The 22,823-nt window shown below is 38.2% G+C and overlaps 1 protein-coding gene across 1 annotated transcript; it reads right to left on the bottom strand.

The window, feature by feature from the left end:
- Positions 1-416: 416 nt before the first annotated feature.
- Positions 417-21,070, bottom strand: LOC100771559 (OX-2 membrane glycoprotein-like). The gene is made up of 5 exons (XM_027413262.1): positions 21,058-21,070; positions 17,581-17,919; positions 16,653-16,952; positions 7,893-8,004; positions 417-507 (listed from the first exon to the last, which is right to left on the bottom strand). Exons 1-5 carry the CDS (start codon positions 21,068-21,070, stop codon positions 417-419), a joined length of 855 nt encoding a protein of 284 aa, XP_027269063.1.
- Positions 21,071-22,823: the final 1,753 nt, after the last annotated feature.

Genomic DNA, 22,823 nt, shown 5'->3' with positions numbered 1-22,823 from the left:
TACCTGAGCTCTGATGGGAGGGATTTGATGGAGAAATCCCATTTATGAGTCTCTATATTTGTTATCACCTTGCAAGAGGAAGCTCTGATGATGGCTGAGAAATACAATGATCTATGAGAATAGCAGAATATCATTAGGAATCAATTTATGGTTATGTTCCCCCCCCCTTTTAGACCAGTATTATTTAGTTTTACCCTAGGTCTCTGGGCTATGTAGACTCAGGTTCTTGGTCACCCAAGCAGTATCCTGTATAGGTTTCATCTCTTAGAGTAGGACTTAAGTCAAATCACTTCCTGGTTGGGTCCTCCCAAAAAGCTTTGTGCCACCATTTCCTTACAAGCAACACAACATTGTAGATAACGGGTTTGTGGTTACCTTGGTGTATAAGTTTCTCCTTTAGTAGAGTGCAGAATAACTTATTGCACCAAAAATGTTGGAACATAGGAGTCAGGCTCTGTAATGTCAATGTCAAATACCCTTGAATTCAATGACACAGGAAAAACCTTTCTGAACAGAACACCATAAACACAGCAGTAATATCAACAATTAACAAATGAGACCTCATGAAAGTTTGAAGCTTCTGCACAGCAAATGACTTATTCATAGAAAACAGTAACCTACAGAATGGGTTATGGTGGCGCTTTGTTTGTTCCATCAGATAGAGAACTAATTTTCAAAATATATAAGAAACAAGATATCAAAAAACATCACAGAGGGTAGGTGTAGATTATTGGACTGAGGTTCAGATAGATCTCATGAAGAAATGAAAACAGAAAAGAAAGGTATTGATGAATGGGTAGCTGGAATGGGAGAATAAATTGGGGAAGGGAGGAGGAGGAGGTTATGGGATAAAACTAAGGGTCATTTGAGGGTAGTATGGAAGCCTAATACAGTAGAAACTTCCTAAAATATATACATATATGAAGGCTATCTAAATGAAATCAGCAAATACCAGGGCAGATAGAGTCCAAGCTGCTTATCTCTCATCACCCAATGAAGTTTCCAGTATTTTTTGGGGGTTACTTGTAATTGAGGTATTGGACAAGGGGAATGCCATGGGAATCAAAAAAATGCTCTTCCCCTATATTGAGAATGATGACTATCTTAAATGCCATCCTAGAGCCTTCATCCAGTACCTGATAGAAGCAGAAGCAGAGATCCACAACTAAGCACTGGGACGAACTCCTGGAATCCAGTTTCAGAGAGAGATGAGTGATAAGCAAAGGGGTCAAGACCATGGTGGGGGAACCCACAGAAACAGCTTACCTGAGCAAGTAGGAACTCATGGACCCCAGTCGACAGCAGGGGAACCAACATAGGACCAAACCAGGCCCCCAGAACGCGGGTGTCAGTTAGGAGCCCTGGGTAGTCTATGTGGCCTCTGGCTGTGGAACCAGGAAGTCTCCCTAGGGCACGAAGGGACTTTGGGAGCCCTTTCCCCATGGGAGAATACTCTCTTAGCCTAGATACACGGAGAAGGGCTTAGGCCCTGCCCCAAATGATTTGATAGATTTTGATGATCCCTCTCAAAAGGCCTCACCCTCCCTGGGGAGTGGATGGAGGATGGGATGGGGGAGGATTGGTAGGGTGCATGAGAGGTTGGGAGGGAGGGGGAACTGGGATTGATATGTAAAATAAGATTGTTTCTAATTTAAATAAAATTTATTAATTAAAAAAAGACCAAAGTCACAGAGAAACCTTGTCTCAAAAAACCAAAATAAGAAAAACCAAACCAAAACAAACAAACAAACAAAAAAAACAAAACAAAAACAGACTGTTGCCAAGACTATAGATTGCTCTTCACAAATTCATATCAAGGCCCAATTGTTGAAGACAGAACTCAAAGAACATGGAGAATTCGAACTGGTACCTACACAGAACCTAGAAGTTTTTGAAAGTTAACAAGACTAACTCAACAGAGCCTGCTTCAGCCTCTTCCCACTCCTCATGTCACCACTGCACACTATACACCGTGGCTCTGTACCTGACACCACAGCCTAGGCTTGCTTGTTTTTGAGTTGTTGTAAATACTTCATACTCTATGCCTCCATTTGTGTCTGCACCCTTCGCCCAAGTGCAGATGGGAAAGTTTGTTACTGCATATAGTTGCAGCTGCTTCATTGTCACTGCTATCTGTAGGCCCAGAGCATAAATCCTCTAAGTTGCAACTACCTACTTATACTACTCATAATGACTTTCTGTCTTCCAAATTGAAGTTGTTAATTGATGGCTTAATGGATTAATGGATAGATTGATTGAGGCAGGATCTCGTTTTGTAAATCAGGCTGGTCTGGGACTCACTGTATAGCCACTATGTAGCCTCAAACCTATTTCAATCACTTTGTCTTATAGCCTCACAAGGACTGGGATTGCAGACATGAACCACCATGCCTGGCTTGGTCGTTATTTTTATTTTGGTAATACCATTTTTTTATAGATAGCATTTCATAAGCTTGTGAAAGTGTGTGTGTGTGTATGTGTGTGTGTGTGTGTGTGTGTGTGTGTGTGTGTGTGTGTGTGTGTGTACCATTCTCTTTGGTTAACATTGATTTTTCCGTAGAATATATCTTCCTATTATTTTATGGCAAACTTTTCTCTATCCTTGCTGTTATTTCAGGTAAGCAATGTTTTACTGGGAAATATTTTGCTTTTAACCTACTAAAGTGTTAGTCCTAGATTCAAGAGCTTAGTTATACAATAAGAGAATGAAAAATATATGGGTAAGCGCACAATACTTAGAAATTTTATTATATCAAGACTAAATGAAAACATTTTCAAAAGTTTCCAAAGTAAATGGAAAAGTGAATCCATAGGTAGGTTACAAGATATATGTAAAACTTCAAAACTATCAAATTTATTTTTGTGTAAATTATGCATCTATGAAATAGTAAATAATTCAGAAAAACCTACATGAAAAAGTATGGAGATAAGACAATATGATTATGAGTGGTAGAGAGAATTAAGTTAAGCTATATATTTGAAAACATTTTTACTGAACATCGGGGAACTCTTGCTCCCCAGACTGATAGCTGGGATACCAGCATGGGACTTATCCAGACCCCAGGAACATGGGTTTCAGTGAGGAAACCTCAGAAACCTACAGAAATCCCTAGCATGGGTGTGGACTTTGGGAGCCCATTCCACATAAAGGAATACTCCCTCAGCCAAGGCACATGGGGTTGGGCCTAGGCCCTATTCCAAAGGATACAATAGACTCTGATGACACCCTATGGAAGGCCTCACCATCCAGGGAGAGCAGAAAGGGTATGTGTTATGTAGGGTTTTAGTTGGGTCGGGGTGGTAGGGGAGGCCAGGAGGGAGAAGAGAACTGGGATTGTCATGTAAAACAATCTTGTTTCTAATTCACATAAATAAAATAAGAAAACATCTTTAAACTGGCATTGAAATGAGCATATGTGTTGTCTTCAATAAATAACTAAAGAGAATAAATACTTAAAACATGTTTATGAGTATGAACCTTAAGCTAGTAAAAAAATAGTTTAATGAAAGTAGGACATGAATCATGCCAAAATGAAATATGAATATTAATAGTAAAATGGAAGTCGATACTATTTGTTTTAGTCAGGGTTCCCTAGAGAAACAGAACTGATAGGATGAAAGTATACATAGATAAAGAAAGGGGTTTTCTTAGAATGGTGTACAGGCTTTGGTTCAGCTAGCGTAGTAATGGCTGTCTACCAAGAGAAAGTTCAAGAATCTAGTAGTTGTTCAGTCCACGAGGCTGGGTGTCTCAGCTGGTCTTCAGTATACATTGGAACCCTGTCTCTACCTCTCCAGCATACTCTGGGATTGTAAGCATGCACCACTATGTCCAGTATTTTTATGTGGGTTCTGGAAATAGAACTCAAAGCCTCATACTTACCAGATAAGCACTTACCTTACAATGTCGTTTCTCCAACCCTGAATCACCTTTGAATGATAAAACTTTCAAAAATAATCAGAATAATAATAAGACATTTCTTGCCCACAAAAATATCCTTAGTAGCCAGCATTTATCAAATAGCATACTTAAATAATATGTTTAAATTCATAAATTCATAAAAAGATGTTTTCCCTGATATTTAGTATTAAAGTGAGATATATATAGTTGGAAAAGAAAATCCATGTATTTGTCTTAGTTAGGGTTACTATTGTTGTGATGAAACACAATGACTAAGAGAAAAATGAGGACAGAAGGGCTTATTGGGCTTATACTTCCACATTAGAGTTCATGATTGAAGGAAGTCAGAGGGGAAATCAAATAGGACAGAAGTAGGTGCAGGGGCCATGAATTGGTGCTTTTTACTGGCTTGCTCCTCATGGCTTGTTCAGCCTGCTTTCTGTAAGAACACAGGACCACCTGCCCTACCTACAATGGGCTCAGCTCTCCCCCATCAATCACTAATTTAAAAATGTTCAACAGCTATATCTTATAGAGGCATTGTCTCAACCTAGGTTCTCTTCTTTCAGATAACTCTAGCTTGTGTCCAGTTGGCAGAAATTAGCCAGGAAAGTTTATGTGATGGATGACCATGTGCAAAGAGAATTATCAGAATCAATTGAAATTCTTTGAATCTGTAAAATTTAGCAAGGATTCCAAACACAAATTAACTTACAATAGGAAAAAATTTCCTAGATACTAATAGCCATCAAGATATTACTTAAAAAGAAAGTATCATTCATGATAGTGAACAAAGAAAAAGAACCAAGGCATTAGATTAGCAGAAATTCCAAAAAAACATTTTTGAGAAAAAATGTGAGCCTTCCTAAAAAAGAAAAACTTGAATAAACATGTAACAATATAAGGAAGGAAAAAATAACTTAAAAGACTATCAGCCTACCAAAAGTCCTGTACAGTGAGAAATCACAATCATGAAATAAAGAAATCAAAGAAGATACACACATTGAAAGGATACCCTGTATTCCTTGATTTGGATAATTCAAACCATTAAAATAACTGTACTACTGAAAGTGAAGCAAAGAGTTTGTACAATTTCAATGACATCCTGCACAGAACTAACTAAAGAACCCCAAATGTGTCTGGAACAATAAAACCTCTTCCCTTGTCAGAAGGCACTCTACCTCCTGACTTTAAAATATACCATGAAGCAGTAGTTACCAAAACACCATGGCATTTTCAATACACAGATTCATAGGCCAGCAGAACAGAACAGAGACACTGTAATAAACCCACACATCTACAGATTTCAATAAAGATGAAAACATACACTGAGACACTGGGAAAGTTCAGTGATCTTTGAAAACACTGTCAGGGAAGTTGGATAACCCACCAGGAAAACAGGCATAAATTGCATTGAAGAAAAAGTATTTGCAGACTCCACATCTGACCAGGGTTTGGCATGCCAAGAAATACAAGGTGCTTAAGAACTCCAAGAAAATAAAGCACTCCATCTTATGAGTAATAAATCTAAATAGACATTTCTCAAGGAAGGTATACAAAACAGCTAATGGAAATAGGAGAAAGAAATTGCTAAACAACACTAATCATCAGAGAATTGCAAATAGAAATGACCAGCAGATAAAAACTTACCCCATAAGAATAGTTAGTATGAAAACACAAAAGAAAAGTGATATGTGGATATGGAGAAGAAAACCATTGCATGCTGTAGGTAAAATGTAAGACACTAGGAAGGCTTCTCAAAAAGTTAAAAAAAGATAGAATTAGTGTATGATCAAACTATCCAATTATTGTATATTTAACTAAAGGTTAAATAAATCTCCATGTTGAAAATGTTGACATGTCTGGAGGTCACACCAGATGAGAAATGAAGCTACTGCATGCCTAGAACTGATGAGTAGAGAATAAATTGTGATGAATTCACACCTGCATGAATGTTATTTGGCCATAAAAAGGAAATTCTGCCATTTGCAATAACATGGATGGAACTAGGGGTTCATCCATGTGAAGTAAAATAATCCAGAAACATAAAGAAAGGTACTACATGATCTTGTCTAGATAAGGAATCTATAAAACTCATATCAGAATCGAGAGTAGAGTAGTAGTCACTAGAGGCTGGGTTAGTAGAGGGTGGGAGGGATGAAGAGAGGCCAATGAGTAGAGTGGCACAATAGAGGGTAGGAGGGATGAGGAGAGGCTGATCAGCAGGACTAAGTTACAGTTAGACAGCAATGAGACTTCCTTATGCTACTGAACAAAAGGATAATTATAGATATTGATTACGTGCTGTGTATCTTTAAAACCTAGCATAAAACATTTGAAAAGTTTTAGGTAAGAAGAAATGATAAATGTCTGAGGAAATAGATATCTTTAACCTGCTATCAAAATGTACACAGTACTCCATAAATATCTATAATTTTTGTGTATCAGTTAAAATGAATCTAATTTTAATTCTAAAACTTAAAGACATTAATATTAATAAAACCTCACTTGAATTCATTTTTCTCCACTTATTTCTAAAATGGTAGTTGCTGCTAGTCAATGCATGATTTAAAGAATATTCAGTGACAAAAAAATCACATACTACCACTTATGTCTGTCTGATGGTGATGGTCCATTAAGTTCTCAGTCTTTCTTGGTGATGGTGTGGACCTCAGTGTTGATAACAAGACAGGTGTATTCTTTGACCTAGAAATACCATTACAGTGTTACAGAAATAAGTTAAATACTGACCAAAAATTTCTTCTCATGGTAGCACATTGTAAGAGCAGGTTATTAACCAAATTTTGATAGATTCATACACAAATTCTCTTGAGCAGTTAACCAAAATACTGCAACTAGCCTACTGATTTTTACATTACAGTAGTGAGAGCAATAGCTTATGATTTGTCTCCATGGAAACCATATCCTCTATATTACAAACTTATCATCTGCTCCACAAATCTCAGATGCACCCATGTAGATACTTAATTAGCATACTCCCTCCAGTATGAAATAGGCATTTAAAATGACAACATTTAAAACAGAATTCTTAATCCTCTTTCCAAAGCCAGCTCTTCCTCTTATTCTTGTATATATTTGTATAAGTTCTCTTTAATGCTAAAAACATTTACCTTGAGTGAGAAAAATTTTTCTTCTCACTCTATCTCCATACTCATCACTCAAGAAACCTTTTTCATCCTGAATCCTTAAGGATTTTCATCCTTAACCCCTCCTCCTCATTTCTATCTCTTTAGACTGTTATCATCTGTCTCCATTTGACTACTGTAGCAGTCTCTTCAAAATGCTCCATTTTTGTCTTCTAAGACTTCTCTCTTCTGTGTGTCAGTGAGAGAGACTTCTAGATTATAGATAGTATTCTCACATTTCCCTGGATTAAGATGGAGCAGAATAAAAACCCCACCATTTTTTAAATTTAAAGACTATATAATGACAGCAAAACAAGTCACACACTACCAATTATGTCTATAGTTTCCAATGTCACGGCCTCGAATTTTCCTATGTCCATTTATCTCCACAACATATACTTCTGTCCACCAGGGGGCTGTATATGGGTGAGTATTTTATTGTATTAAGTTAAAACTAAGATCCTTATGCCTCAGTTGGACCTTCCTCAGGTTTCCAATTTCAGTTTTGTTTTTTGTTTGTTTTTTTCTGACCTCCACGGGCACCAGACACACATGTAGGGTACAGACACATACAGGCAATACTCTCTAACTGGTAAAATAAAAATGAGCATTTTTCCTTTAAAAAAAGATTTCACTCAATTTACCATAAACATAAATGCTTTCAACAGTCCACTCTGATAACCATCCAATGTCAGAAGTTGTCAAGCATATGTAACAAATTTTCTTTCACTACCCTCTGAATGATGGATTTTTCCAGAAACCCTGGAGTTAAAAAAATACTAATATTTCCAACTAGCACTATTGTACCTAGTGTCTCTGTCACAGGGGGTTATCCTATAGCTTACCTTTTCTTTTTTAAATAAAAACAGAGAGCAACATTGATGACACAAGAAATGAAAAATAAAATGATGAATACAATTGCAGTTATCATCTGATTTAAAATATGATCCATGGTACCTGAAAAACACAAACCAGAACATCTTATTCCTCTGGCTACACTGTACTTGCCATCTGGTAGACTTTAATTTGTAAAGTTTTTGGATTTGCTTAATTGACATTCACATTTACACTATAAGATGTTTTCTCATTGCCATGGAAAGAAAAGTGAAATCCTACAGAGTATTTTCTTCTTCACTTGGATATAATTAGGACCTGTGCATGTCTTTAAGCAAGGCACTATGGCTTTGACTTTGACTGCACAGATGCAGTTTTATCGAGTTTTTTCAATTCTTTTTCAATGAGATACTACATAGCCATTTTAGGTAGGTGAAGGAGATTGAACATGAAGAAATTGGCACTGAAATATAAAATCTTCTCTGAAGGCAATTCGGACAAATCAGAAAAACTACACATGGAATTTCACCAGAATTGGGAATTCACATCCCAATATTTAACATAAGACTAAGAGGAGAACCTTCTTTTGAATTGATAAATTGGTTCTTATTGACACTTGCATTTTAATAAAAAATAAATTAACCATATTAACACAGCCAATAGATTTATAGAGATGCTTATGGTATTTAATTTATATAATACAGTTTTATGACTTGGGGAAATTGATCTAGAAAAGGAGGTGGCTGACTTCTGCTTCAAAAAACAACCATAACACAAATGTTTATCTCTAATATTTCTTGAGACTCCTTAAAAATAGTATTAAATTAGAAACTGTAAGTGAAAAGAGCAAGAACTTGTGAAGAAACAGACTTAGTAAACATGTAAAGTGAACAGAAGGATGAACTCCCAAGGGGAAGGATCAAGACAATTAGTGAAACAGATTTTCAAGCTATTATTTCCAGATACACTTGAGAATATGTGACTTCCTTAAAATAGGCAATGAAGAAAAGTCTTTGAAAGAATGAAAATTTTTAGCCCATCAATTGCCAAGCCTGGGGGGGAGAGGAGGCTCAGCATTCCCACTCTGCAATCTTGATCTATTCAGGTAAAATGGAAAGCCTTGTCTTCAGTTGTGTATCCACCCACTGGTGACCCCACAGTCTGCAGTGGATGTTACCACTGACAGCTCTGGCTAAACTAGGTGGGTCACAAGGTAAGATCAAAAGTTATGAGCCTAGGAGAGTGAGTAGCAGGGAGAAGATGTGTGGGGGTGGGGTGGAAGGAGTGGAGGAAGATGAGAAAGCAGGGAGAGGAAAGGGGAGTCAGAAGGCACATATGTGTGTGAAATTGCCAGAAATATAACTTAATTAATGAAATAAACAATTTTCATTTTAAATTAAAAATTTTAAATTAAAAACTTGCTTCCCCAGCACTATTTGTATTGCCAGAAACTGGAAGCAGCCTAGATGCCCCTCAACCGAATAATGGATAGAGAAAATGTGGTACATTTACACAATGGAGTACTACTCAGCGGGGAAAAAAACAAAAACAAAAAAACAATGGAATCCTGAAATTTGCAGGAAAATGGATGGAACTAGAAGAAACCATTCTGAGTGAGGTAACCCAATCACAAAAAGACAAACATGGTATGTACTCATTCATATGCGGATTTTAGACATAGAGCAAAGGATTACCAGCCTACAATCCACACTGCCAGAGAAGCTAGGTAACAAGGAGACATACATGGTCCCCTGGAGAAGGGGAAAGGGTCAAGATCCCCTGAGCAAATTGGGAGCATGGGAAGAGGGGGGAGGGAGCTAGGAGAATGAGAAGGGAGAAGAGGAGGGATGCATAGGACATGAGGGAGCAGAAAGGTTGAGTCAGTGGAAGAATAGAAGATAACAAGAATGGAGATACCATAATAGAGGGAGAGATTTTAGGTTTACAGAGAACTCAGGCAATAGGGAAATGTCTGGAGATCTACAAAGATGACACCAGCTAACAATCTAAGCAATAGCGGAGAGGCTACCTTAAATGCCCTCCCATGATAATGAGATTGATGACTGACTTATATGCCACCCGATAGCCCTCATCCAGCAGCTGGTGGAGGTAGAAGCAGACACCCACAGCTAATCACTGAACTGAACTGGAATCCAGATGCAGAAAAGGACAAGTGAAGAGCAAAGGGGTCCAGACCAGGCTGGTGGAACCCACAGAAACAGCTGACACGAACATGGGGGAATTTTTGCTCCCCAAACTGATAGCTGGGATACTAGCATGGGACTTATCCAGACCCCAGGAACATGGGTTTCAGTGAGGAAACCTCAGAAATCTACAGGACCTCCTGTAATAATTCAGTACTTATCCCTAGCATAGGTGTGGACTTTGGGAGCCCATTCCACATAGAGGAATACTCCCTGAGCCAAGACACACGGGGGTGGGCCTAGGCACTATCCTAAAGGATACGATAGACTCTGATGACACCCTATGGAAGGCCTCACCATCCAGGGGGAGCAGAAAGGATATGTAATAGGTAGGGTTTTAGTGGGGGGGCGGTGATAGGGAGGATGGGAGGGAGAAGGGAACTGGGATTGTCATGTAAAACAATCTAGTTTCTAATTCAAATTTTAAAAAATCTGCAAAAAAAAAAACTTGCTTCCCAAAAGAAGGAAAAATTCCATAAAAGAACTTGAAGATGTTTATATAATCTGTCAGATAATATGAAGAAAAGAAAAAGTCATGGATATTAAAATGAAGTAAAAGCTACCTCAGATGATTTAATGTATTTTAAATGAGAGGTTTATGAAATGAATCAGTTGAATTAACAGGATAAAAATCTCAGTGAAATAAGAAAATATTCAGGGTTTACTGATGGTTTAGTGATTCTCCTTGGTTCCTGGGTTAATGTGACTAAATTCTGCAAAAGGTGGATCTTTCTCATTGCCCCTCCGAGTTTACAAAAACAAAATGTCAGTCATTATATCCTAATATTGGTACAAAGTAGACCAGATCTTCTTATCAAATTAATATCATTTCAGGTTTTCACTTCATTCTCTTGCAGCAATGCTATGAAAGCTGTCAATATACAGGAGTAGTAACAAGACTGTACACTGTGTTACCAACGGAGAGCCTAGAAAACTCATCATCTTGTATTGATGTACAACAGGGGAGGAACGAAAAAAAATCACAGAACTCCCTTATTCTTCTCTTAATTTGCAGCAAACTGCTCGCCTCATCAGTGTACAGTTTAAAGAAAGAAACTGTATTACTTGATTTTATTTTAAAATTCATGGAGTGCTGTTACACTTATATCAACACCTACAATGTAATTATTACTAGTTGGGTGGTCTATGGAGTCTCCTAAGCCTAATAAGGAATAATTTGGACCCCTTTACTGTACAATCTGGGAGAAAACCTCCTTCTATGTTTTATGTTCATAAAAACTGAGTTATGGTTTGGTGTTTTTTTGGGGGGTATGTTTTTGTTTTTGTTTTTTGTTTTTTTTGCTAGGTGTTGGTGGCACACACCTTTAATCCCAGTACTTGGAGACAGAGGAAGACGGATCTCTGTGAGTTCCAGGACAGCCTGGTCTACAAGTGAGTTCCAGAACAGCCAAAGCTACACAGAGAAACTCTGTTTCACACACACACACACACACACACACACACACACACACACACAAACAAACAAAAAAAACCCAGTTTTGTCCCAGTTGTGTCCCCATAGCTTGGCACCTGAAGTTCAGCAGACACAAAGACCCCAGGTTCTCCTGGCCTTTTTCTTTCAGATTCAGGAATTGCCCAGGAGAAGCAGGGAGAAGAGAAGGTCCACTAACACATTCCACCCTCTGGCAAGTGTGTTGTAAAGGCCTTAATCAGGGGAACATTCCACTGGGATGGGTGTCTGTTTTCCTTAACTCTCAGAAACCTGAAATGCATCTACTAATTTGAAGTCAATAGTATGCCATGTAATATGCTTTGGCCTATAGAACTGAAATGAGAAGCTCACAGGCTATAGTTACCACTGAGTTGAGACCCTACAGGCTCTGTGGCAATCCGGGAATGCTTTGTTTCATACAGATATTTATTATTCAAATAATTTGTTTGCTCATGCAAGATAGTCACCAACTCTCTAGGCTATGGAGAAAAATAATTAGACTATTTCTCTTCAATATGAAGGATCCACTATTATCTTATGTCCCTTGTTTAAGCAAGAAGAGAGGAAGACATTTCTTCTTGACATCAGAAAATAGTGAAGGCTGATTGACTTGCTCCATAATTCTCAGGTAATTGGCAATGTAGTTTGCCATAAATCAAAGTAAAAACTTGGAAGAAAACTAGAAAAGTACAAATTTCCTTCCAGTTTAGACAGTGTGGAGTTGAGAATCTGAGAAAGCAATGGGTTAATACCCTCGGCTGTTGAAAAATCAGAATAAACCTTTGCTTGGTAAAGGTTTGTAATTGGATATTTCACTAAGCTACTCCTGATATGTTCAAATGTTATTCTACTTTATGCTAGGCTTAATCTTATTAAATTGATCATAATACAGGTAATAAGTATTGATTATCAGCAACACAAAAATTCCCTCAAGCATGTTAACAGATGCTATAATCAAAAAAGCCCCTAATGGGTGACTTCCATCACTATATCTTGGATTAGCCATGGGAATAATGCCGCTCACTGTGATGACAGTGTTGTTAATTAGTGCAAACAAGAAACAAATTGACACAACAATTCTTGTGAGGTTTAAAACTAGCTTGAAGGCAGTGGTAATATTTGATAGAAGCAAAATATTCTATTGGCTGTGAAACATGAAATGAGTGAGGGAAATAATTTATAAATGATTAGGACAGAATGATTTGAGATGCTAAGAGAGTAAGCTATGAGGATGAGTCCCATACCGTAACTATACTTCCATATCGTGCCACTAGTATTACCTGGACTTGAAAGCGTTATATATAGAGAGCCAAACTTTGGATTATGAACAACATTCCTACCACTCTTCAGGGGGAAGTGATGGAAAACAATTAGTTGGAAACCCGTCTAACAGTCTGATGAAGATGGAAAATGAAAGTCTTGTTTGGCTGTACATAGAGGTTCAAAGCTCACTAACTAACTAAAAAAGATCCGGTAGACAAGACTGTGAAAATAAAGTTGTAAAATAATAAAAGGATTTATGTGACATAGTAAAAGTTGCAAAATGAAAGTGGTGTTTTAAAAATGAGTAATAAACCCTCCCAGAAAGGGTATGGGATAGGTAGGGTGTTAGTTGGAGGGTGCAGGGGAGGAGGGAAGGCAGAGGGAACTGGGATTGACATGTAAAATAATCTTGTTTCTAATTGAAATAAAAATGGAGAGAAAGAAAAAAATGAGTAATAAAGGACAGTTTGAGGCCAAGAGTCATCCGATTAGTTTCCGTCCCAGCTTCCTTTTGCAAATGTTAAGAAAATCTGAATAAGTTACTTTTGGCAAACCTTTCAAACTAGTAAAGATTTCCCAAATCCTAAAGAGTTATAGGACCTAGATCTGGTAAGAGAGCACCCAAGTGACAAACGAGCAGAAATGGCAGCAAGCAAGTTCAACAATGAAAACTGGAGGAAAATACTTACAACGGCAAAGAGCTGTGGTATCTACCCCAGCTTAAATCTCCACAGTTATAGGAGACAAGAATGAAGCAGAAAGGGCCCAGCTTTTCCAAGACTGGGGTATATTTTAAACTGTTTCTATTCTTTGTGCAGGGAGCTTTGCTCCAAATGGGTCTGACGACCTGGGGCAGATATGTGAAGTCAAAGTGGGCACAAGAAAGAAACGGTGACCATCTGTTTCAAACAAGTGGCTCTGGATAGCCTGGGCTGTTTTTATTTCTAGAATTCCAGTGATATTCTTGAGCAGTTTTACAATCAATTTTTGATTCCTTAAGTTTCTCTCAATGGTTCCAGCAATTGCCAGCTTATTCCTTTACCTCGCTTCCCTCCCATCCCTCACTTTCCCGCCGAAAACCATTTCCTACTTGATTCATAGCTCTACGGTTAGGAGCATAAGCAGTGTTGCAAGTGACAAAAGTTTTCTAAAGAGGCACACCTACAGGTTAGGACAGTGTGCCCAGTAGTTACAGCATCATGCAAAGTGAAGAACGGTGTTACCTCTAATGGTTACCATTCACTTCTGGTAAGGTTTAAGTTCTCACAATCTACTCTCTAGGCAAGGTTGGATCAATTCATCCTACATTCTGTACTACTCTATCTCTGAATTCACCATCACACCTGAAACATCAAATGTTTTAGGGGCTGACTCGGGTCTACTGTGTATTTTTCACCACATTCCTACTAGCTCACTCATAGGGGGAGTCAACAGGGGGAAGCTTTCCTTTTGTAATAGCCATTTTATAACTCTGAGAAAGTGAGAGAGAGAGAGAGAGAGAGAGAGAGAGAGAGAGAGAGAGAGAGAGAGAGAGAGAGAGGAGAGAGATCTAACAACAGATGTCCGAGATGATGTAGGGAAAGAGGAATGCTTACTTACTGCTAGTGGAGCTACAAATTAATTCAGATACTATGGATATTGGTTTGTGGGCTCCACAAGAAATGAAAAAGAATTACCATATGATCCAGCTGTACACTCCTGGGTATATACCCTAAGAACTCCAGATTCTATCATAGTGGCACTCGGACATCCATGCTTACTGCTGCTATATTCACAGCCTAGATGTCCATCAGCAGATGAATAACTAATAAAAACATGGTATATACACATAATGTATTACTACTCAGTTGTAAGTAAAAGTAAGATCATGAAATTTGTAGAAAAATGGATGGGTCTGGAAAGCATGAACATTAAACAAGGTGGAACCAAATTCAGAATGACAAACTCACATGTTCTGTCTCATTTGTGGATTGCAGCCTTGTGAGGGCATGCAGTGTGTGTGTGTGTGTGTGTGTGTGTGTGTGTGTGTGTGTGTGTGTGTGTGTGTAAAAAGACTAAGTGTGGGGAAAGTCTAAAAATATCTCGAAAGGAGACAGAGAGAAATAGTATTAGGTGTCGAGGTAGGACAAGGGGTGTGGACACAAGGACACATGAGTCAAAGAAGAGGAAAATAAACTTGGAGTGATGAGGCCATAAGGAGGGGTGAGGTGGCAAAGGCATGGGAAAATGGGTGGAAGAGAAACCACAAAACTCCACTTTCGAAATGTTTGAAAATCTTATTATACTAGCTAGGATATTTTATTGAACGAAATGATTCCTAAAGATGTTCTCCTACAATGTAATCATCAGAGAGTTGTCATCCAGCATCTGATGGGAGCACATGTACAGAGCCACAGCCGAACATTAGGTGGAGTTCTGGGAACTCCCGTGGATGGGAACATCAGGGAGGTAGGATTGTAGGAGCCAGAGGGGTCAGAAGAACACAACTAACCAGGGCATGTAGTGGCTCACAGAGACTGAAGCAATAATCATGGGGCTTGTATGGGCCTGACCCAGGTCCTCTGCACATATGTTATGGTTGTGTAGCTTGGTGTTTTTGTGGGACTCCTAACAGTGGGAGTGAGGACTGTCTCTTACTCTTTTGTCTGTGTTTAAGGCCTCATTCAGCCTTAATATGAGGTTTTGTTTCTAGTCTTACTGCGACTTGATATGCTATGTTCTGTTGATACCCCTGAGAGGCCTGCTCTTTTCTGAAGGGAAACTGAGGAGGAGGAGGAGGAGTAGATCTGGGGAGAGGAGATTAGGGGAGGAGGGACTTGGAGGAGAGGAGGGAATAGAAACTGCTGATGGGATATAATATATGAAAGAAGAATAAATAAATTTTTAAGTTTAAAATAAAATAAAATAAAATTTTAAAACAAGGAAAAGCCAATGGCTGTCTCCAAATGGATGAAAAGAACAAAAACAACCTAACATGAATTAAAATGTTATGGAAAAGTTAAAAAACAAATAGATAGTGTGTGACAGAAATTAAAGACTATGATCAAGGAAAACTAAAACTATGAATGGTCAAAAAAATTAAGGAAGGGAAGGGTTTCTGTAAAGAACCATGCTGCAGGGTGCAGGGGTAGGGGTTGTGACAACTGTCAGCATTGTTTGATTTTTTTCTGAGACAGGGTCTCACTATACAGCTCTGGCTCTCCTGGAATTCATTATGTTGACCAGGTTAGCCCTGAACTCACAGAAATCCTCATACTTCTAACTCCTAAGTGCTAGAATTGAAGCTGTGTGCTATTATGCCCAGCTCTTCATTGTTTGATTTCTTAATCATAAATATACATTATATTGGTTTATTTCTTCAAAAATAGCTGATTAACACGAGCAATTTTCATTATGGATATTTTAAAAGATGAGTATCTCTGTTTCATTCTGTCTTGTGTATTATGTGTGTATGCGTGCATGTGTAAGTGCATGTTTGCATGTATACATGTGTATTCATGTCTGAGCTCCTATATGTGTATTTGAAAGTATGTGTATAAATGTATGTACTGGAACTTGGGATTTGGTTAGCTTTATTTCACTTTTTTCAGAAACTTTCACTAATTACTCTAGGCTGGCTGACCAGTGAGCTTTTCCTTGCCTCCCCAGGACTGTGATAACACACACACACACACACACACACACACACACACACACACACACACACACACACACACACACACACGCCTGGCTTTTTATGGGTGCTGGGGTTCAAACTTGGGTCTCCATGCTCTCATGACAAGCATTCTACAGACTAAGCTATTTTCCCAGCTCCAACTGTTCTCTTTGATTTTGCTGTCATTTCTACCTACCTTCTTGCTTTACTTGCAGAGGAACTATCTTCTCTTCATATGTTAGGGGGTGCGTCATGGACACAACTACATCCTGAAGACCCAATGACCTCACAGTTTTCAAAGAGATGTTGTATATTTTAGTGATGGTCACTGTGGTATTCAGGTTCTCCGTAAAGAACTCTTCTTGTGAGTACACTAGGTCTTGGGAAGGGTAAATGGAGATTCCAGGAGCGGGCTTTCCCACAGCTGAACAATGAAGGTTAAGGAGATCTTCAGAGCCAGGAACAGAATGGAGTTCAGTTATTAATTCAGATACAGCTGAGGCAAAGAGAGGGAAATGAAATTAATACAAAGGTTATACCAAATTCTCTGCTGTTAATGAATGGCTTTTCCCCAATTTTCATGTGACACATAAAAACACACCCCTCTTGTATACCTCCCCATCACATGTCATAAAACTTACAATACCATTTCCTCCATTCACTGACTTCTGTCTTAAGTTCTATGCAGCTACAAATTATATTATACACCCCACCGCCACTTCACACTTGCAGAAGCACAATACGGAACTCTGGTATTCTCACTATTACTGGCATATATATTGCTTATTTGAAGGCTGGGGAACCCTAATTCCCTTAGTCTTCATCTTTCCCTAATTCTTCTCTGCTATCTCTTTCTTTTCTCATACCTTCCCATTGCCTTAGTAGCAAAATTCTGATGCTCTTCCTGGGTTTTCTCCACTTAACGGAAACCAGTGAAGTGTGATGTTGGGTGGGAAGGTCCTGTCTCAGTGCACAATTACATCTGCTGCCGTTATTTTCTCCTGTTTAAGTAACCTGGACTCATCAACAGTTTTCCTTCATGTAACTCTGTGGACAATGTCCTTAAACACTGCAACTCCAGTATGCCTACCCCATTACAGGACCAGAGAGAAAGGGTTATATACTTAGAATGTTAAGACAGGTTTGTTCTCCATGGGTGCCATGTGGAAAAGTGTTAAACAGACACTTGTAGCAGGCTTCATCTTCAAATGTCACTTCTTGGATAGTTATGAAGGAAGCATTGGGTTCCAGGATATTGCATTGCAGCCTGTTTACATATGGTGGGAGAATATTTTCTCCATATTTACGACTATACGTGCCGATATTTTGTGGCTCAGAGCCTTGGATTTTCTGCCAGGTAACTTGCAGAACATTTGCCAAATTTGTCAAGTTGCAGAAGATGGTCATGTTTCTTCCCAGTACAGCTGTCTCATAATTCTTATGCTTTATTTTCTGTGAAAACACTGAAAATGAGGTCCAGTGTTAAGGGAAATATACATCCATACCACCCTAGTGTTCCTAATATCATTTCTCTTTGCTTGTGATTATCATTTTAGTTGCCTCTTCTGCACAGTAGAAAATGACACACTCCAGTCTGAGGAAAAAGGGTAGTGCATTGAAGAATAACCAATGACACATAGAGAGACTGTGCCTCAGTGAAAAGGAAAAAGTTTGGAGCTGTAATCTGTGTATGTTATCAGTGGTAGAAAGCTTGTCTAGCACATGCAAACACATACATTTGATCCTCAGAACTAAAAAGAGAGAGAGCAACTATAGTATGTTCTTCAACATTGAATACCTAGTTTTTAAATTGGTTTCTGGCACATATTACCCAGTAAATACTTATTACAGTTAAAAATTAAGAAATATTAATTACCCAACATACATATATATGTACACAACATATATCTTTGCCTGTATATACATATATATGACTTTGCTTACATATATATATGAGCTAAACTTGTATCATAATTATATATATGTATATGTAAATGTATCTACATATGTATCCTAAGTTATGAATTATTCTACATATGGCTGGATAGTTCATGTACTTAAGGTGCTCAACTTGGTCATCAAGGAAATACAAACTAAAGTGAGGACTACATATTCACCAGTTGTCTAAAATGAAAGGCAAACAATGTCAAGTTTTATTGAAAATTTGCAGAAACAATCCACATTGCCCACACTGCTGAAGGAAGTGTAAATTCTGTTGAGTACTCAATGGAAATCCTTGGTGTTATCTTATCACTGAGTAGACACAGTAGCCAATCTACCCCTAACATATACCTAATAGAAGCTAATTCGTGTATTCTCCAAAAACATGTGAACATATCATGATAAAATCAAATTGCAAATTCAGAATACATTTCATAGCACACTGCAGAGGATGGATCCACACTCATGGGTAAAAGGACAGAATAAATTAGACTCAGTAGGTCATTTTTTTAAATGGACATGAAGTTGCAGAGGGAGGTGAGGGCAGATCTGAGAGGAGTCAGAGGAAGAGTGGAGGTGTAAATGTGGGGTCTCTGCAAGGGTCACAGCTGGCAGGAAAATAGTTTGGGTGAGGCAAAAATGAAACCTGCATTCATCTTTAGTTAACCAGTGCTGGGCCAAAACTTCTGGAGTCTGATGCAAAGTGGTTTATTTTTTGCATATTTAAACAGGAAAACTTTGGTGGAAAGTTACCACATGCAATTATTACAACAAAGCTTTAGGCATGGCTACATCAAAACTCCTTCTCTTAAGCAAAGCAACTGAAACCTTTTTCACAGGAATAGAATAGGTGCTATTTGCCATTAACTCCCAGCCAAACATCTGTAAAAGGAAATAGTTACCTGATTCTTGTGTGCAGAGAAGCAGTAAGAGATGGAGAATGCAATGGGAGGAAAAGGCCATGGAATCTGTTGATGGAAATCATCACAAACTTCACCAGCAGTCAAAATACTTTGCTTTCTAGCTGAACTTCTAATTTTCTGCCAAACCGTGGTTATTCATTACCAAGTTTGGCCACTCCCTCCTTTTTGTGGTCACTAAATGTGGGGCAATGTACACCTGCCTTATTCCCAAAATCTGTCTAAATACTGTATAGCTAGCTATAACTAGAAATATATAGACATATAGATATGTAGCAATATAGATACAGATACAGTTATAGATTCAGAAAGATATAATTTCACCAAGTGTGGTGGTTTAAATACGTATAGCCCCAGTAAGCTTATAGGTTTGAATGCTTGGTCATTAGGAGGTGGCATTACTTGATAGACCTTAGGAGATGAGGCCTTGTTAGAGTTGGTGTGGCTTTGTTGGAGAAAAACAAAGGGATTGGGCTTGGGGATTTTATCTGATCAAGCTAGGCCCAGTGTCTCTCTCTTTACCTGCTATAGAACTCTTAGCTCTGTCTCCAGCACCATGCCTTCCTGCACACCACCATGCTTCCAGCCATGATAACGGACTAAACCTCTGGACCCATAAGCCAACCCTAACTAAATGTTTTACTTTCTAAGAGTTGCCATGGTCATGGTGTCTCTTCACAGCAATAGAAACTCTAACTAAGACACCCAGAGAAACTCTTGGGATTATAGAACCTGACCCGTCCAGCAGGTCCAGTTATTCAGGGTCTGAAGAGGTACTGCCTGAAAAGAATCATGGGCGGGAGAAAAGAAGGAGACCATGCAAGCATAATTTTTTGTCACGGTCTCCGTTTATTGAAAGAGGAGTAAATGTGGCTTACATAGAAATGTGGCCAGGAGGGAGCGAGGAGGGAGGGAGTGAGGAGGCAGAGGGGAACAAGGCTGCTGGCGGTGGGGCTCCCAGGATGGACCGTGGGAGAAGGAACTGAGGAGGGTGCAGGGAGTTAGTACACCTGGTGTTTGCATAAGCGGCTCTCTAAAGGGTGTCTGTTGCCTGAAAACCTCCTATTGTTTCTTGTCCTCGGAGCTGCTTATCTCTTCCTGGAATAGAACAGCCAGTGGTGGCAGTTGCCAGATGGCAAGTGCTTCAAGAACCTATAATTTTCCACTGCTCTGAATGGCCCCTTAACTTATGGCTCCCAACAAGAAGCCAAACCTTGGAGCAAGATATGATGCTCTTCTCTGAAGAGTGCAATGGGCCATGGCTTCTCTGCAGTGGTGTCTATAGTCAGCCTGCATTTCATGAACATGTATCTTCACACTGCTCTCCTCCATACTAAATAACAGATGAGCAAAAGCCTTCTTTTTTGTTGTCATTTGTAAATCCTTATGAAAAATTTTCTCCCCTCTTTTAACTTCTTCCTTAAATTCTGTCTTAATAAAAATAAAGGCCACTAAGGCTAGGTGTCAGGTATGCTCATCCTCAAACATAAATACTTGTCTTTCCTAGGTTGAAATGACAGAGACCTTTCTTTCTTCTCATCACTAAGGTAAATCTTTACTACATCTACATCCCTGCCTCTATTATCACTGCCCACCCAGGACCCATTTTCTCATTTAATGCAGAGCAAACTCAATTTCCAAAGGAAAAATTAAGTGATCATGTGAACTCTTTTTAATTTTTATTGAGTTATACATTTTCCCTACCCCCTTTTCCTCCTCCTGTTTCCTCTTCTACCCTACCCTCTGCCCCCATGTTTACAATTTACTCAGAAGGTCTTGTCTTTTTTCCCTTCCTAGGCAGATCCATGTATGTCTCTCTTAGGGTCCTCTTTGTTACCTAGGTTCTCTAGGGGTTGTGGCCTGTAGGCTGCTTATCCTTTGCTTTGTGTTTAATATCCACTTATGAGTGAGTCCATATTATGTTTGTCTTTCTGGGTCTGGGTTATCTCACTCAGGAATGGCTTTTTCTAAATCCACCAATTTGCCTGCAAATTTCAAGGTGTTATTGTTTTTTACCGCCAGGCAGTACTCCACTGTGTAAATGTACCAAATTTTCCTTATTCATTCGGGGAGGCAGGGGAGCATCAATGCACAAAACTCAAGGTCAACTGAATAATTAACTCTTCATTTTGGAGGCAGAGAGCACGGAGTGTGAATAAGAATGTCCTGGATGTCCAGTAACTTCTGAACCATAGTGTACTATTGTTAATGCGCAGGGAAATCTATTGAAATAAAAACTTAGCCATAGATTTCTTTTTTTGAGCAATGGTGTGATAGAAACATTCTAAATTTTACAGAATTACTCCAATTCCAACAAAGTGTTCTAAGGAAACCATGTCTCAATTGCTAAAGACAAATGTAAAAGATGCAAGAGGACCAGTGGAAAGGGACCAATGTGGAGAAATAAGAGGACATAATGGAGGAGAGGACTATGACCATAATGCACTATAAGAAACTGTAAAAAAAAAAAACCAAAGAATTAAATGCAAGTATAGGAATGTCAGGAGTAAGTTAAATATATATCCTATAAGGGACTTATTTCATCTTTAAAAACACAAATAGATTAAATTTGAAGTAATTGGAAGTTCTTGCAAATGGTAACCAAGGTAACAGGCTAAACTTAAAGCTGATGTAATAGACTTTAGCTGAAAAACTAACAGGCACATAAGAGACAAAGAAGGTCATAATATGCTAACAAAGGTGTCAATTTCTCAAGAGTCTATAACAAATAATAGTTGTATATAGTTATTAATATGTATTAATAAATATAGAAATAGATGTCAGTGCAATAATAGTATGGGCTTCAGTACCTTACTTTCGGGAGTAGCTATAGCTTTCATACAGAAAATAAATAATAAAACAGTAAAAATGAGCAAGATTACAGACTCAGTGAAATCACACATAGAACATTTCTACCAATACTGGCAAAGGAAATTTATTTTCAAATGTCATCCAAAATAAATCATATAGAGCCACAAAGCTAGTCCTAATAAATTCAAGATACTGGTGAAATCACATAAAATACGTTTCAAAACAATGGCATGAAAAGGATAATAGGATAATATTGACATTCACAAACTTATAGGAATTTAAAAACATGCTCTTGGATAACCAATGAATGAGTCAAAGACTTCATAAAATAAATAAAAACAGCTTCTTTGGAAAAGTAAAAAGAAAAATACATCATGCCCAGCTCATGCAATACAACAAAATCAGTTGAAAGACATATGTATATTTCTGTCAATACTCATAATAAAAGAGACAAAAGATTTTAAATGAATAACCTACTATAAGTTAAGCAGAAAAAGAACAGAATAAACAAAGTTAACAGAAGGAAGAAAATAAAAATCATTATAGAATAAATAAGTCAGATAGACTATAAAAGCATCAATAAAACTAAGGCTTTATGTTGTTTCATTTTGTTTTTGAGATTACAAAGTTTAGAAACACTTAACCAGGCTAAGATAAAAAACAAAACACACACACACACACACACACACACATAA

This window comes from Cricetulus griseus, chromosome 4, assembly GCF_003668045.3.
Source record: "Cricetulus griseus strain 17A/GY chromosome 4, alternate assembly CriGri-PICRH-1.0, whole genome shotgun sequence".
Taxonomy (NCBI): Eukaryota; Metazoa; Chordata; class Mammalia; order Rodentia; family Cricetidae; genus Cricetulus; species Cricetulus griseus.
The sequence above is the reverse complement of the archived record's forward strand: the minus strand, read 5'-3'. Positions and strand labels throughout refer to the sequence as shown.

Bases quoted from the DNA above. Each gene is read 5' to 3' on its own strand.
- LOC100771559 (XM_027413262.1), bottom strand. The intron at 8,005-16,652 runs GTAGGTAGAAAT...TGTGTTTTTCAG, and splicing joins TCTGCAAGTAAAGCAAGAAG to GTACCATGGATCATATTTTA. The intron at 508-7,892 runs GTAAGCTATAGG...TGTTCTGTTCAG, and splicing joins TTTTATTTAAAAAAGAAAAG to AAAGGTTTTTCCTGTGTCAT.